This window comes from Rhododendron vialii, chromosome 13a, assembly GCF_030253575.1.
Source record: "Rhododendron vialii isolate Sample 1 chromosome 13a, ASM3025357v1".
Taxonomy (NCBI): Eukaryota; Viridiplantae; Streptophyta; class Magnoliopsida; order Ericales; family Ericaceae; genus Rhododendron; species Rhododendron vialii.
Genome location: NC_080569.1, coordinates 31,605,064 through 31,622,934, shown reverse-complemented (window position 1 = coordinate 31,622,934; position 17,871 = coordinate 31,605,064). Strand labels below are relative to the sequence as shown.

Sequence of the window (17,871 nt, the reverse complement as noted above, 5' to 3'; positions counted from 1 at the left end):
GATTTCTGAATTAAAAATTAAAATATTTTCCTGCAAATTTTTAGAATTTCTGGTGTTCATAAGTTTAAAAAATTATGGACGGAAATATTTTGTTTTTAAATTTAAAACTTTTCCACAATGAGATGGAAAAGGGAAAAGTTATACGTGGTCTGGCATATTTACAAAATACTTTAAAAAAAAAAAGGCAACTTATATTGCCAAAATCAAAATTGATGCTGCCAAAATTCAACCATGTGAAATGACTTCTTTGTCCTTCTTCCAATCTCACCTTCCCTTAACACTGTCTCTCTCTCGAACAAATCCAGTCGACCAATCAAGAAGATGGGTTCGGTGAGCAGAGCGTGGATTGTGACCGCCAGCGTTGGGTTGGTGAAGGCCTTGAAAGACCATGGGTTCGGCTGGTGGAACTACACGATAAGATTGCTACACCAACACGATAAGATTGCTACACCAACACGCCAAGGCCAACCTAAGGCGAATAACAAGCTTTCTTCCATTGGTTGCTTCTACTTTTGATACTAAATGTAAGGTTTATCTCCGGATCAAGATCTGGAAGTGGACCTTCTAATTTCAGAGCACTCAATTCTCTTGGTTTTACTGTTTGTTTGTTCCCCCCCCCCCCCCCCCCCCCCCCACTTTTTGGGTTTGTGAACTTATAATTTTGGAAGAAAATAAAAAGTGAGGTGGGTAGTGTCGCCGGCAACCCGTTTCGTCAATTGAACCATCACCACAATCGCCGTCATCGACGGCCGACTCTGGTAACGGAAGATTGGAAAAGAAGCAAGAGGCGGCGAATACAGTAAAGAAATGATCAGATCGGTCGACGGTGGGCCACCTCGTTCGTTCTCCCCCTTGCACTGTGCTTCTCGCTCAAAGAACTCTCCTCTTTCTTTCTTTTCTTCTCTCCTTTTCTCTCCGTTTTTCTTTCTTTCTTTTCTTCTGTCTTTCTTTGGAGGACCTCACCATTTTTCCGAATGATTTGGGCAATCATTTTACAGAAAATTTTGGCGACAACAGAGGTGGAGAGGTTGAGTTGGGAGATTGGGTTTGTTTAGGAGGGAATAGAGAGAGCAAAGTAGGGTGACATTGGAAGGAGGGCAAAGAAGTCATTGCACATGGTTGAGTTTTGGCAGCATCAATTTTGGTTTTGGCATTATCAATTGCCAAAAAAAATACAAGGGAGAAGTTATAATCGGTTCCCATTAATTCTGAGGACTGATCCCCATAATTTTATTTTTTGTCATTCGTTAAACCTAATCTACTTTATTCTAAGAGGCTTGGGGGAATGAGTGCTTAAGATAATCAAACCCTGCCCATATGCATAAGAGTAAAAGGGAGGCACCAACTGCACTCCACTCCACAAAACGTGGGCTTAACCATAGTACGTGCGCAAGGCTCAAATCCCGGATTTGCACCCCCCTTGCGCGCGAATAACCCGTGACGCGCACCTGATTAATTTGTTTCCGAATCAGTTTTTCCAAATTGCCTTTGGCCACGGCCCATTTTCCTGAGCGCGCGAGACCTCTTCTTGGATCTTCATTCACAAGTTCACTAATGTGCAAAGTCATTTAAGATGGAAAAAAGTTTTGTAACAAGGCAATGTGGGACAAAAGACAAATACATAGGTGTTTTATGATGAATTGCATGGTATGGGGGAATTTTTTGAATTATAATTATTATATATATTGTAGTTGCGGTAAATTCGAAACGGTACCCGGTACCTGACCGGTACGTACCGTACCAGTAGGAAAACCGATACCCTGTCCGAAATGGTATTCAGAACTATGCTTCCAACTCTATGCATTGAGGGTTCAGTTCCTATCCAATTTTTTTACGGTCCAGTTTGGTCCAGTTTTGGGCCATTGTAAGCCCATCCCGAACCCACAACAATGATTAGAATCGTTCATTTTGTAGAGCTCGTCTAATATGTCATCCATGCCAAAAATTAGCTTGATCAAACATCAATAGGTACATGAACGAAATAGATTTGTACATGAAAAAAATGAGCAATTATTAATTTCAACTTAATTTTTGTCATCGCTTTTTCTTGTACAAATCTGTTTCGTCCATGTACCTATTGATGTTCAATCAAACTAATTTTTGGCATGGATGACATATTTGACGAGCTCTACAAAATGAACGATTCCGATCATTATTGTGGACCCGGGATGGACCCAAAACTGGACCGGACCGTAAAAGGACCGTAAAAGAACTGGACAAGAACTGAACCCATGTATTGAACCCACTTATCTCAATTCCCTTGTAGTTCGATAATCTTCTTCTTTTTTTCTTTTCTTTTTTTTGTGTGAGATTGGGTTAGTTTTCCAGGATAAAAAAAAGATCAATAGTCTAGTCTACAGGTAGAATGGAAGCGGCATAACTTTAACCACCACACAATTTTGTAGGATCCTTTTCTAGTTTTTAGATCTCGCATGGATGTATGGTGGTTAATGATTCCAACACAACTCGTGGCCACTCTAAAATCATTGAATAAGTCAATAAATACCGACTAGAATGCGCCTTAGTGGCGGATCAAGAAACAAAAGAATGCACCGTGTTTGCAAGCCGACTACTGTCACACGAAGTCCTAATAGCAATTTCACAATGGGCATTTGCGACACGCCAACCTGGCTAAGGGGCAGCCATGGAGCCAGGCTCCGGTAGAAAGTCCTAGTAGACGTTCAATGTTATCATGACCCTACCCTGTAGAAGCCCTTTGAAACGTCGCACTTAATTGTGCTTGTCCTACTGCATGTAGTGACGGGTGAAAGGAAGGGAAACATAGTCGTAGTTTTCCATGAAATTTTTAACAGGTAGTATTTCAAGACAATCTCCACAATTTTTTTATGATCACCACAATCTCCATTTTTTTATGAGCACCACAATCACCTCAACCTGACGACAAATTTTTGCTACTACATTTGTACATAGTGAAAAAATGTTCCACAAAGAAGACAGAATAAGAAGATACTAGCACTCAGCAAAAATTCCCCAAATAAACTAAATGCGGTCATTATAGCGTCAATACTAGGGCAGAAAAAGGTCAAGAAGTTAGAACACAACGAATTTTCTAGTTTAAGTGGCCATGACTCTATGGACGCATCGATAAACAGGTTATGGATACAACTTCAAGAGTCAAGTCCCGTACGAGGGTAAAATTTTCAAGTTAATACAATCACCAATATGACATGCCGCCAAATCACCAAGTCAAAAAAGCTTTCAAAGATAAAGCAAAATGTGAACAAGTTTGGAGTTGAATTCTGAGAGGGCCAAAATTGCAGTTAATACCATCATATCACTTACATTGACACCAATGTACCGGGTCAAACAAACAAAGTCAAACTCACGCGAACCAAAGATCACAACACATGAAAAAACATAGAACAAGATAGGTAACCTGCAGCAGATACAGGAACCAGGTCACTTGTACCTAATACCTATTTGCCTTTGTACCATAGTTCAGTTCTTCAGCAAATTTTAGCCACAGGACTGCACAAAAACTCTCACTAGGAGTCTTTTGGGCGATCTTACGGGCCTACAGTTGAAATTGCACAGAACAGAGGTACATATGCAATCTCAGTACAGCTGAATTGAACACACAGACACAAGATGGTCGCACTATAAAATATGACAACTTCTTTACTCTTTTCCTTTCTTTTATTTTTCCTTTTTAGCTTACCAGTTAATAAATTATTGTGATGATAAATATACTTAAAGGAGACACGATTAGGTATGAATATTGACATGTCCACTTTCCCAAGCGCAATGAATCAGTTATTTTAAAACTGGGTTGTAGAAGAAGGTAACCTACTTTTATATCCAGTTTAGTTATCTGTGTCTTGAAGTGTAATTCCACTCCTTGAGGAACTACTCAAACAAATTTAACCGCCCGTGTGCCTATACATGTCGCAGTGGACACCTACTAGTTCGGGCCCAAACTATGAAGCGTTGGACTTATGCTGCTATGCAGTGAGTGAATCCCCTAAATTAGGTGCGTGGATCTACTAAATTACCATGTGTATCCATAACCAAATACCCAGCAAAGAGGTGAAACCTACCACATTCATTCATACTTTGTATGTTCAAATGGGTTCAAGAGTTTGCATTACCAATTGCATCCTTCTATCATTACAATCGCTTTACCGCAAAGAAGCCAGTCAGATGACATACACTAAGCATTAGTAAGTGCTTAGTCTGGCACCAAATTAAAGGCTAATTAACTAAAGAAAATGGTTCGGTGGTTCCTACAGGCTACAACACTTAAAACTGTTAGGTAAGTCTAGCCGCATGAATGTGATCTATGCTACCCTGTTACTACCACTGCATTAAGATTCATGATTTCCCATCAAAGCAGAATCCTTGAAAGTTCTTCCAACAATGTAAGCACATTTCAAGCAATTCATGTTCATATACAAATTTCCATATAATTTGCTCGCTAAACTGCAATTATGGTTTGTCTTATATTCAATTGGACTAGCAAGCCAAGCTTCTTAGTCAGCAACTGAAACTAAAGCAGTAACAAGAACAGCAAGTAAAGACACAGTAATTACTAGGATTTAGTTTATCAATTTTAGTTATGGAGCAATGCCTCAATACCGTTCCTATGCTTTTCCAGAATCTGCACCACGGCTTCCACAAAAACACCTTGTTCCTCCGCGAAAGCATCCACCATGGCCGTTTCAACCTCAGAATTATCATCAGCAAACATTCTGAAGTTCACAACGGTTACCCCTTTCATCACATACCCAGACACAGGGAGCTCTAAAACAGGCACATACCCAACCTTCATATTCTCTTGTGTCCACGACTCGGCCCTTTCCCCCAACGAGCTCACCCATTCCAAATCCAACGCATTCCTGAACTCCACAAGCTTTTCACCACCCAAACATAGCTTCACCCCCTTGCTCATCGAATCGCAAATGGTAACGCTCTGAAGCATCGGGTAATCCAGGACAACACAACCCAAGGTTCCTACCCACATAATTGCACCTTTTATGCACTCAACGGCTACCACTTTTCGGCGATGCACCTCTTCCTGAGTTATCCCATTCTCAGTATCGGCTTCTTCTTCTTCGGATCCCGTCATTTTAGAGAGAGACGTAGCGTAAAGAACCGTGACGCTGTCGAGTTGGGTGAAATTGGCCCCCCATTTGAAAACTGAATCATTGTCATCGACAAAATCAGAGCGTATCTCGATACTCAGAGCTCGAATCTGTGTCAACTTAGCCAGAAACACGAGGCCAGAAATATGCAGGCGCAAAGAGAATTGCTCGGAGGCTGTTTGGACGGGAGAGATATCGCTCGCGACGGAGAGTGTTTGGACGCGAGGGACGAGGGAAGCGAATCGCTTGGAAACGAGGAAGCATCTGCATAGCCCTCTGAAGTCGGAGACCTTGTCGAAGATGTTTAGTAGCACGTCGTCCGGCAGACGGTGGAACTGGTTCTCTGCTTCTTCTTCCTCCTTTGCTCCATGTACAGAGCTCATCTCTCTCTCTCTCTCTAATTGCTTCCAGTCCTCCCTCAGCTGTTTCGCTCCCACTGCTCTGAGATTTGAAACCCTAGGATTATTTTGAGTTTTTATGCTGTAATCACTCCATTTATCACTCTTCTTCTATTTTGTTCTTAAACTACTATATGTACACCAAAGATATGTATTACACAATAACACATTTTTTAATTTTACCCACTCAAATTTTTTTCAACTCCACATCAATGTCTTTATTACTATCTCTATTCTTATCAAATAGTAATATAAAAATAGCTATGAACAGTGAACTAGAGAGGAAGAAAGAGAGAATGAGGGAGAAAATAATAAATTAAAGTATACTTATGAACAGTTCCTCGATAGTTTTAGAGCATGTACATCAGAACAGGCTAGCGATGAAATCGGTCCAGTTCGGTCGATTTTTCCCAACTTTTTGCACCGAACCGACTGAGTCGGTTTTTGGATATCTCACACGGACACCGACCGATTTTTAGGAATAACCGTTCGGTTCGGTTGATGGTTGGAACGGTTCGATTCAGTCGGTTTTAAAGAGGAAAAAATTGTAGCAGATGGAGGAGAGAATGAGACTACTCATTACAGCTCTGAGCAAGAAATGATAACGCAAAAACAGCCATAAATGACACAAATCAAACAAAAAATGAAATCGATAGAAGAAAATAACATAAAGATCTTGAACAAGGACGATTTCAAACCTCAAGTTGGGGCCGTAGCCGAGGAATTCCGTAGTCGGCGATCACGATTCGTCTTGAGGACGATCGGATCTCGGGCCAGCATCACGTTGCTCGATCGCCGCCGTGTTTGGTTGATCTCGTTCCAAGTCCAGGTGATATCGTCTCCTCCGCTGGCCTTCAGCCTTCCGGGCGGCCTTCCAGTAGACCCGCTGTGTGCTGTGTTTGTTTGGGTGAGTTTGAATATTTTAATTGAGAAGAGAATATGAGTAAAGCACCTGACGCAGTAGATATTTAAAAAGTGAATAGCTAAAGTAATAAATTGATTTTTTGAGGTATAAATTAGTCAAAAATGTAGAGAGTCTCGTGTGAATGTTCTAATGTAAAGTGAATAGGTAAAACCACTGTTTGAAGATTTTTAATAGCAATTTTACCTATTTACTTATGTACATGCTCTTAGAGCATCAACACCAAATTAGGTATATGAATAAAATTAGTTAAAGTAGAGAAGTAAAACCCAAAAACACTACTGTAACAGATTAGCAAAACAGAAATATAAAATACATTTCCATGGATGAGTAGCTAAAAAAGCTATGCACTATTCACCAGGTATCTATTTTTTTATTATTTTCCTAATAACTCTCTCTTTTCTCATTTGTACCTTAACAATAATAAAGAAGAAGAAAAGAAAAAAGAGAAATAAAAGTAATAATATTTTAATAAAGAATAGGTAAAATAGATAATATTAGTGTGATGTTGAAAAAGATGTGAGTAGATAAAATGAAAAATTGCACTATTCACTAGTATTTTTACATGACAACTGGTAAACTTGCTTTTACTGAGTAATTCCTCCAAAGGTATTTAAAAAACCTTTCAGTTTTGCTATTCTGCTGCAATTGATTTTGTGGATTAGGTTAGGTATTTTACCTAATTTATCTTATATAGCTACACTGATGTATATGTTCTAAAATTACATTTATTTTGTTCCTAAACTATCCAGATGGGCAATGCCATGTATAAAGAAAAAAAAACCCGAAAATTATCTGGAACAAGTATTTATGACCGGTAAGAAACATTTATTACCGATTATAAATATCTCTACAAGTATATTCCGAGTAGTTTCCGAATACTTTTTCTTCGTTCCTAGCACTTTCGTATCCCATCCATAGAGTCCAATAACCTTAACATCAAGGCAGAATCCTCGAAAATACTTCCAACAAGGCAACATGTAGGCACATTTCGAGCAATTCATGTTCATATACTAATTACCATAAATATTGTTAACTAGACTCCTGTCATGGCTAGTCTGATATTCAACTGACTAGCAAGCGAAGCTTCTTAGTTGGAAAATGAAATTAAAGGAGTAACAACGGCAGCTAGAAAAGACATACTACTAGTAGATACTAGGATCTAGCATCAATTTTTTTAACAGGTCATTATGGTTTTTCAGAATCTGCACCGCGGCTTCCGAAAAAACACCTTGCTTCTCCGCAAACGCATTCACCATGGCCGTCTCGACCTCAGAATCCTCATCAGCAAAAATTTGTAATACGGAAAGGCCACCCATTTCATCACATACCCAGACATAGGAAGCTCTAAAACAGGCACAGTCCCAATCTTCATACACTTTTTCCTCCATGACTCCCTCTTGCGGGCCGAATCACCCTCTCAAAATTCAACCAATTCCTGCACTCCGCAATCTTTTCACCAACCAAACAGAGCTTCACTCCCTTGTTCTTTGAATCGGTGATGGTAACACTCTCAAGCATTGGGTGTCGCTAGACAACATAAGACAAGATTCCTAGCCGGAACACTGCATCTTTCACGCTTCTTTTGATTATGAGGAATGGATTATCAGTTTTATCTTCTTCTACTTCTTCTTGTTCATCAGTTTCATCGTCTCCTTCTTGTTCGTCAATTTCATCTTCTTCTTGTTCAGATTCCATGATTTTAGAGAGAGAGAGACGTGGCATAGAGAATCATGACGCCGTCAAGTTTTGCGATGAAATTGGCCGCCCACTTGAAAACAGAATCATTCATTTATAACCACCAAAGAGGAAAAACCTACCAATCGCATCCAGTTATCATTACAAAACCTGTACAGCTACAGATCCTAATCAGATGCCATATACTGGGTGTAAATGCCAAAACTGAATGCTTATGAGCTTATTGGTTCCTTTCAGGCTACAACACTTGAAGTCTTTGGTAAATCTAGCTACGTGAAGGTGATCTATGCAACCATGTTACTACCTCTGCATTTATCCATGCTGCTAAGACAGTGAAATTAAATATTTGCGACATGGCTCACTGTTTTTTCCCTACAGTAACATCATTAAACTTGAGGCACTGCCGCATATCACAATTTAAGATTCAAGATTCCATCAACCATAACATCAAAGCCGAATGCTTCAAAATTCAACTAACACTGTAGGCACATTTGGAACAATTCACAAAATTTGATCACTTAACTGACTAGCATTGCAGAATTGTAGACTAGCAATGTAGGCGAAGCTTCTGAATTGGTAAGTAAAATTAAAGCAGTAATAACAGCAGCAACTAAAGACATAATTCAGAATTAACATCAGCTTTGAGTTCTAGAACAATACATTGGTCATACAGTCCTTGTGTTTTTCCTGAATCTGCACCACGGCTTCCGAAAACACATCTTGTTCCTCCGCAAAAGCATCCACCATGGCCTTATAGACCTCGTAATCATCACCAGCGAACATTTTGTAGTTAACAATGGTCACCCCTTTCATCACATACTTGGACATTGGCAGCTGTAAAACAGGCACATACCCAACCCTCATATTCTCTAGCGTCCATGAACTACCCATGTTCGACAACGAATGCATCCTGAATGTATTCCTGCACTCCGCAAGCTTTTCACCACTCAAACAGAGCTTCGCCCCCTTTTTCTTGGAATCGGTGATGGCAATGCGCTGAAGCATCGTCGGCTTAGGCGAGACACAAGTCACAAAACTCAAGATCCCTAGCCACAACACTGCATCTTTTATGCATTCAATGGATATAAACACTCGGCGATTTCGCTCCCTATTAGAAATCCCATTCTCTTCTTCTTCTTCTTCTTCTTCAGATTCTTCTTCTTCTTCAGATTCTTTTTCTTCTTCTTCTTCAGATTCCATCATTTTAGAGAGAGATGATGCATAGAGAAACGTGACACTGTCAAGATTTGGGGTGAATTTGGCACCCCATTTGAAAACAGAATCATTGTTACCGACGAAAGTGGAGGGAAGCTCAATATTGAGAGCTCGAACGTGTGTTAATCTAGCGTGGAACAAGACTATAGAAACGTCCCGAGGAGAACTAGGAAAGAGAGAGCGATTATGGAGCTCTCGTAGGGGTCTGAAGACCAAGTTGGTTATCAAGGATTCTGAGAGATCTCCGAGGGGAAAAGTTCCACCATGATCATATTTAGATTTCCAGGGAACAGTTTTGAAATCATATTTAGAATTCCAGGTTTTGCTTTCGATAGATACTGTTTGGACGAGAGGGATGAGGCAAGCAAATCGCTTGGAGACAAGGAAGCATCTGCAGAGGCATTGGATGTCAGAGAGCTTGTCAAAGATGTTGAGTACGACTTCGTCTGGCAAATGCTGGAACCGGTTCTCTGCTTCTTCCTTCTTCTTCCTTTTCTTCTTTGCTGCCCAGTTCTCCATCAATATACCTCCTCTCTTTCTTGCGCGCTTTTTCGGTGATTGCTATGTAGCTTCTCTGTCAGCCTCAGAGCTCTCTCCGTTTAACGACTATGAAACCTAGGGAAAAGTTTTGCTGTGAGAGGAAATCTCCAGGGAGAACTACTTAGAGAATTTTAATGCATCGCCCAAATAATAATGTAAAAATACAAGCAAAACATTAAAAGAATTTCCACAGTACGTAGCATTTGGATAGAAAAACTAAGCATATGAAGCTAGGGTTTTGGCTATCATTCATCGTGTTTTTTTTCAGTTTCTGTGAGTTATTTAGAAAGCTAAGCCCCAACGATAACATTTTCATGGATATCCATGGACAATCATGAAAAAACCCTACGTGGGAGAATCAAAATAAATACATAGCTGAAAAATTACATACCTTCTGCCATGGTGTTTAAGTTTTGAGAAAACCAGAATCGTTCTTGAACCAATATGTTTCACTCAACAAAACTCCCACTAATTAATTTTAGAGAGTAATGGGTAGGATTTCCAATCTAATCTATATAAATGGTTTTCACACCACCAAATGATGGTAATCACAGGCCTTTATATAGATAGATCGGGACCCTTTCCAACCTCCCTGTGGGTTGAAGTGCATCACGCATGAATTTATGCAACACTTTATGAATAAGATAAATAATCTAAATAATGAAAACAAATTCTCCATACCTGTGGGCATAGGAAAATTTTATTCTCAACTTCCAAATGGTTATCTTACTCAACTTAAATCACAAAATAAGAACCTCCTCGCAAGACCGAGTTATTATTTCTGTGAATTAGCTGAAACTTTAATCCCAAGCCTTAACTGAAATAAAGTAAATTCAAACCTCCATGTGAGTAAAGGCTGCAACACGCACTGAATCTACTTCATTGCAACAACAAGACTCGCCAATTTTGAACATCAACATGAAACATATAATCTATGTACACAATTTCTATTTCGGTGTTGAAGTCACTAAAATGTTCCCAAACAAATTAACAAAACTAATTATTTTCATGTGGGTAAAAATAATCAATTTTATCAATTCATGCTTAATGGTAGCTATTGCCATGCAATTAACACAAACACATATATTCCAATCGCTATTCCATATGTGACTCTCTCCTAATATCAAACATCATAACATCTCAAGATGCTGTGGCTAATCTCAAAAAAATTATAACGTTCAAGTCATCTCAATAGGCATCAACCAAACTTTAATGGGACGATTACATGCAACTACCACATAGTCACTGTATAGTCTCACAATTGTAAGTCAGCGTCATGATCAAAACTTGAATTTATTGAGTTGGCGTTATGAAGACATCTAGAGATCTAGTTGCCAATTACTAAAATGAAACCTTTGAACTCTTCATGAGATAGGAAGGCAAAGCATACAACACGATGCCAAAATAGTTTCTGTAAATGTCCCTAAACTTGGATATAAATTTATGGTTGTATGCATTATAGTATTTGAGAGAAAGAAATCACAACAGAAACCCCACTTTTCTTTTCTCGTACACTGATCATATCCAAAATAAAATAGGAACCCCATCATGCCAGACACCGAATCCATTACTTTATATAAGGAACTATCATGTATGCCCATCAAACAACCAATAGAAATGCATGGATGGGATCAAAAGTTCTCATATATTGTTCACTGAAATGGATCATACGTCAACAGTAACACCTCTTGACATAAATGCGAAGGTCACACCAGTTAATTTAATCCCAAAGGTCACATATCCTCAAATAGAAAACATGAATGAAATAATCATTGGTATTTCTCAACGGGAACTAACTGCCCATAATTGAAACCGTTTCTTACAAATTTTGAAAAGACGCAACTCGATTCGTCAAATAAGGATAATCCAAAGATTTTGTTGGCAACGCAAGAGACAAATTCCAATTGTATGAATTACAGAGCCAGTCATGAAACATAGGAAATTGTTCATAATTATGTGGAGCGTAAGAAAAATTAGACCGATCAGAATGAGAACCAAAGCCACTAATAATGTTATGCAGTGGACCATTACTCCCACTAGAATGAATCCAATTACACCGACAAGTGTCCCTAGCATGGTTAACAAGTGTGGGGTGTCTAAAACAATGGTATGCATAATGTATTCTCATCTGTGCATACGTACATCATGGATCCATATAGCAAAACACATTAGGCAGTTTAGACGAGAACTAATATGCTAATTGCAATGATTCGAGAGTGCCGTGCACAGAAATTAAACAATCCCATCCCACATAATAGCAAAAGACGTAAGTGAAACGGTGCGAGGCAAATGGGGTTTTTTTTTTTCCTCTTCTTTCTCCATGGGCATAAACTATGTACACTGAAATCATAAAACAATGTTGAAGTCCCAGGATTTACAGAACAAATGTTCCTGTTGACCTTTTAGACAAACCCACTTCGGACCAAGATCAATTCTAAACAGAAAAGTTTTTCTTCTAAAAGCATGTGAAATCCCAGTTCGTGGATGGATTTCGATAGAATTAAACTTTAACAAACGACTAATTATACTAAACAGAATGACATGAAGGTTTGCTCTGATACCAAATGAAAAAAACCCTATATGGGAGGATCAAAATAAATACACAGCGGAAACATTACTTACCTTCTGCCATGAAGTTTAAGTCTTGAGAAACCCAGAAATCGTTTTGTTCTTGAACCAATATGTTTCACTCAACAAATCAGGGAAATCTCCCTATTCGAAATAGTATTAATTGGCCATTGGGTAAATGCTAATCAACCAAGTTCGATTATATCACTCTATAGGCTGCACCATTCCGCATATTAATCACAAGAAAATGTAACCTAAGAATTGGGGAAATTACCTGGGAACCTCAATCGCGATGGCGCCAGCACCGAATCAGGACGATTCCCTGTTGAAAGTGAAAATATACGTGTGTGTTTTGGTGAAGCTTGAAGAATATTGGTCATGGAGACCCCTGAACTGGAGATTTTTAGAACCAGAAGCAAAAAACCACGGGGGGAGAGAGAGAGAGAGAGAGAGAGAGAGAGAGAGAGAGAGAGATACGAAAAGTCTTTTTAGGCGCGAGAATGGAAATGAAACGTAAATCCCTCCAAAACGAAATGGAGGAGGAGAGAGGGAAATAATCAAATACTAATGGTGGGGGCTATAGGCTATAGCCGATATCAACACCTCCTTTTATCAGATGCCACGTAAGGTGAGGCAGAGGACTGTACCGAAGAATTTTTCGGCCATTAAATTTAAAATATAAAGAAAAAATCACATAATTCAGCGATCGAAAAATTCATCGGTACAAAAACACGTGAGTCATTAGGACAGAAGAGATCGGACCCCCTCAAATATGGTACCAACACCCGTTCACCATAGCATTCCTGATTTGAAATCTACACAACGTCACGGATCTTTTGCAATAGAAAACCACGTGAGTTTGTTACTTTCCTTATATACCCTCTGAATTTTTGTGTCATCTCCAGCAAATTTTTAGAATTTCCTGACACTTTAAATTGGTGTCAACAAATTTACAAAATTATGCAGGAGAGTACTTTGTTTTTTTTATCTGAGAAATTGGATTGATTTCTGAGATGGATTTTTAAGGAGGGTTTGTCATATGTCGGGAGGAATTGAGTGAACTGAACTGAACTATGGAGAGAGAGAGATATGAGTGGACAGTGGTGGTGGCGCCAGAGTCGGTGATCGGGAATGGACCAGTGGTGTTTTGATTTGGGGAATTTCTGAGTTCAACATTTTAGGGATTTGGGTTTCTCATCATTCCCTTTAGACGTGCTAGGGTACTATAGTCATTTAACATTTTCTGTTAACAACGTTAGGGTTGCATTTTATTCCAAAATCATAAAGAGGTGAAGTGGTCATTAAGTAAACACAAGAAGATCATCTGCAGTTTTGATCAAAACATAGGAAGGTAATCTGTACTTTATCCTTATTTTTTTTGTCTAAAACTTTTCCACAATGAGATGTAAAAGGATCTACGAAATGGACTTTTTAAGCTTTATCAAGGATATTTTTACAAATATTTGGGTAAAAATAAAAATGTTTTGCTTTTTCAATTCCTTTCATCGAGATGAATTAATAATCCAAAAAAGGTTGGCGCAAAATTAACGAACGCGATTTTTTTTTAATGAGGAGGACAAAACAAGGGATTGTTCGGTGAGACCGAGGCAGAGAAGAAAAAGGTCAGCAGACAATTCCCAGACGAAGCAGAGAAGAATGAGAAGGGATGACAATCAAGCTTAGGGGGCATGTTGGTTTAAGCTTGATTGCAGTGAAAATAACAAATGAGGGGGCCAGAGAGAGATACCCACCAAATGGGTTTGAGAGACAGAGTGATCTCCTGCATAATTTGATTTATGGCAATATAGTATTATCTCCTGTATCTTGGTCTGTAAATTACAAATTTTTTGTAACTATTAGCTGGAATTGTAGGCAGACTATCACAAACATATTTGTTATTACTCATCAAAAAGTGGGATAATCAAGCGTATTTCATCAAGACAAATATCGATATCGACCAATGTGAATAGATCCATAACGTGGTTCTGCACTTTTTGTAACACCAACTCGAGGGAATTTGTATGGTGATAAAGAAAAACTTGAGGGAATATATGTGGTATAGTCGAACTGAACTGGTAGCCAAGCATGCTTTATCCATGTTTACCTTGTGCTAATATTCGGTATCGCTGAAGTGTTGATTTACCAAAAAATTCTAATCAATCGGTGGAAGCGTCGGTTATACACCTTGGATAATACTCGAGGAATAAACTACAGAAATTACCAATGGAAATCAGATAAAAAGGGCTGTGGCAAAATGAAAACAGAAACTATAAACACAATGAAAGAATTGTTTTCAGAAATGCAGCCTCTTTAAATGAAAGAACAGCCTGCATACCAAATGGACAACAGGGTCCCCGAGTTCAAGTGTTAAATAACCTGGAAAAGAAACAAACTTACTAATATCCAGTTGTCCAGGGTCCACGAGTTCAAGTGTTAAATGGAGTAACCTTCCCAAAGCCTAGTTCCACTCATTTAGGAACTAACCCGAACAATTCCATCCAGGCATCCATGTTTCGTAGTTGAGCATCCCAAAACTCTCACTGGTTGGAGTCTTTTGAGCGATCTTACGGGCTTACGGTTGAAATTGCACGGAACAGAGGTACAGATGCAATCTCGGTACCATGGAATTGAACACACAGATCTAATAAAGTATGACAACTTCTTTACTACTTGAATTGAACACACAGATCTAATAAAGTATGACAACTTCTTTACTACTTTCTTTTCCTTTATAACCACCGAACGGGAAAAACCTACCAATCGCATCCATTTTATCATTACAAAACCTGTACAGCTACAGATCCTAATCAGATGCCATATACTGAGTGTAAATGCCAAAACTGAATGCTTATGAGCTTATTGGTTCCTTCAGGCTACAACACTAGAAGTCTTTGTTAAATCTAGCTATGTGAAGGTGATCTATGCAACCATGTTACTACGGTACTACCTCTGCATTTATCCATGCTGCTAAGACAGTGAAATTAAATATTTGCGACACAGCTCACTGTTAAACTTGAGGTACTGCTGCATATCACAATTTAAGATTCAAGATTCCGTCAACCATAACATCAAAGCAGAAGGCTTTAAAATTCAACTAACACTGTAGGCACATTTGGAACAATTCAAAAAATTTGATCACTAAACTGACTAGCATTGCAGAATTGTAGACTAGCAATGTAGGCGAAGCTTTTGAATTGGTAAGTAAAATTAAAGCAGTAATAACAGCAGCAACTAAAGACATAATTCAGAATTAGCATCAACTTTGAGTTCTAGAACAATACATTGGTCATACAGTCCTTGTGTTTTTCCTGAATCTGCACCACGGCTTCCGAAAACACATCTTGTTCCTCCGCAAAATTATCCACCATGGCCTTATAGGCGTCATAATCATCATCAGCAAACATTTTGTAGTTAACAATGGTGACCCCTATCATCACATACTCGGACATTGGCAGCTGTAAAACAGGCACATACCCAACCCTCATATTCTCTAGCGTCCATGACCTACCCATGTTTGACAACGAATGCATCCCGCACATACTGAATGTATTCCTGCACTCCGCAAGCTTTTCACCACTCAGACAGAGCTTTGCCCCCTTTTTCTTCGAATCGATGATGGTAACGCTCTGATGCGAGACAAAACACAAGATTCCTAGCCACAACACTGCATCTTTTATGCATTCAATGGCTATAAATACTCGGCGTTTTCGCTCCCTATTAGTAATCCCATTCTCCATTTCTTCTTCTTCCTCTTCAGATTCAGATGATGATGCGGCGGCGGCTGCTACTTCTTCTTCTTCTTCAGATTCAGATTCTTCTTCTTCTTCTTCTTGTTCATATTCCATCATTTTAGAGAGAGATGATGCATAGAGAAATGTGACACTGTCGAGATGTGGGGTGAATTTGGCACCCCATTTGGAAACAGAATCATAGTTACCGACGAAAGAGGAGGGAAGCTCAATATTGAGAGCTCGAACGTGTGTTAATTTAGTGAGGAACCAGACTCCAGAAACATCCCGAGGAGAAGAAGGAAAGAGAGAGCGATTGTGGAGCTCTCGAAGGGGTCTGAAGACCAAGTTGGTTATTAAGGATTCTGAGAGATCTCCGAGGGGAATAGTTCCTCCGTGATCATATATAGAATTCCACGGAACAATTTTTTCATCATATTTAGAAATCCAGGTTTTGCTTTCGATAGAGACTGTTTGGACGAGAGGGATGAGGGAAGAGAACCGCTTGGAGACAACGAAGCATCTGCACAGGCATTGGATGTCAGAGAGCTTATCGAAGATGTTGAGTACGACGTCGTCTGGCAAACGCTGGAACTGGTTCTCTGCTTCTTCGTTCTTCTTCTTCTTCGCAGCCCAGTGCTCCATCAATCTCTCTCTCTCTCTCTCTCTCTCTCTCTCTCTCTCTCTGTGTGTGTGTGTGATTGCTACATAGCCTATCTGTCAGCCTCGAAGCTCAGGGAGAAGTTTTGCTATAAGAGGAAATCGCTAGGGAGAATTAAATTATTCATTCAAGTATGGGGAAATTACGGATCAGTGGCGTCGACCAATAAATTTCTTCTTCCATGACTGCACAACATGAGATTGAGAACTACTTAGAGAATTTTAATGCATCGTCCAAATAAAGTAGAAATACAAGCCTAAAATATTGAAAGAATTTCCACAGTAGCATTTGAACAGGAAAACTAAGCATGTGAATTTCCGATTGACCAAAAAAGAAAAAGAAAAACTAAGCATGTAGCTAGGGTTTTGGCTATCATTCTGTGTTTGTCGTCGGTTTCTCTCTGTTATTTAGAAAGCTAAGCCCCAACGATTACTTTTTCATGGATATCCATGGACAATCAGTGAAATCACCCTACTCGAAATACTAGTATTGATTGACTATTGGGTAAATGCTAATCAACCCAGTTCAATTATATCAATCTATAGGCTGCACCATTCCGCACATTAATCACAAGAAAATGTTGGAGGTTTTCAAAATAAAAGGTTGCGGGAGGTTATTCGTGAAAAGGTGCGACACCTTTTCACATGGGGTATGACTTTACGTGAATAGTTATTACACCTATTAACTTAGGGTGTGACTATTAGAATGGGGTGTGATTGTTAGAAAGGGATGTGATACATGGAGGTGCCTCTAAGAGGCATGACTCTTCCTAATTAATTATTGGCATGAAAGGGTGCCTACTAAAAGGCATGATCCTTTCTCATAATTAATTGTCTTCAAAAGACATACCCTTTCTAATGTGTGTTTACAAAAGACACAACCTTTCACGTAAGGGTGCCTATAAGTCTATAAATAGGCCATTGGTTAATTCATTTGAGACACCAAAAAAATATCCAGAAACTCTCCTGCTTCTCTGTCTCGTTGTTTTCTATACTGTTATTCCGTTATTCTGCAGAAACGGAATTAACAGTACTTGGTT

The 17,871-nt window shown here is 39.1% G+C and overlaps 3 protein-coding genes across 4 annotated transcripts in view; all 3 read right to left on the bottom strand.

The window, feature by feature from the left end:
* The window catches only part of LOC131314509 (F-box protein At1g30200-like), a 68,257-nt gene that overhangs the window by 30,901 nt on the left and 19,485 nt on the right, over window positions 1-17,871 (bottom strand). The gene's annotated exons all lie outside the window — the stretch shown is intronic.
* Window positions 4,339-5,614, bottom strand: LOC131314513 (F-box protein AUF2-like). Its single transcript, XM_058343198.1, has one exon. The coding sequence runs from the start codon at window positions 5,483-5,485 to the stop codon at window positions 4,571-4,573; it is 915 nt and encodes a 304-aa protein (XP_058199181.1). The 5' UTR covers window positions 5,486-5,614; the 3' UTR covers window positions 4,339-4,570.
* On the bottom strand, window positions 8,537-13,134 carry LOC131314508 (F-box protein At1g30200-like). Of its 2 annotated transcripts, none has more exons than XM_058343194.1 (2): window positions 12,498-13,134; window positions 8,537-9,950 (listed from the first exon to the last, which is right to left on the bottom strand). In XM_058343194.1, exon 2 carries the CDS (start codon window positions 9,852-9,854, stop codon window positions 8,769-8,771), a length of 1,086 nt encoding a protein of 361 aa, XP_058199177.1. In that variant the 5' UTR covers window positions 9,855-9,950; window positions 12,498-13,134; the 3' UTR covers window positions 8,537-8,768. The 2 variants fall into 2 exon arrangements, with proteins under 2 accessions (XP_058199177.1, XP_058199176.1); XM_058343193.1 differs by having other exon boundaries at window positions 12,718-13,134.

Excerpts from the sequence above, each read along its gene's own strand:
- LOC131314513 (XM_058343198.1), bottom strand. The coding sequence starts at position 5,485 with ATGAGCTCTGTACATGGAGCAAAGGAGGAAGAAGAAGCAGAGAACCAG.
- LOC131314508 (XM_058343194.1), bottom strand. The coding sequence starts at position 9,854 with ATGGAGAACTGGGCAGCAAAGAAGAAAAGGAAGAAGAAGGAAGAAGCA.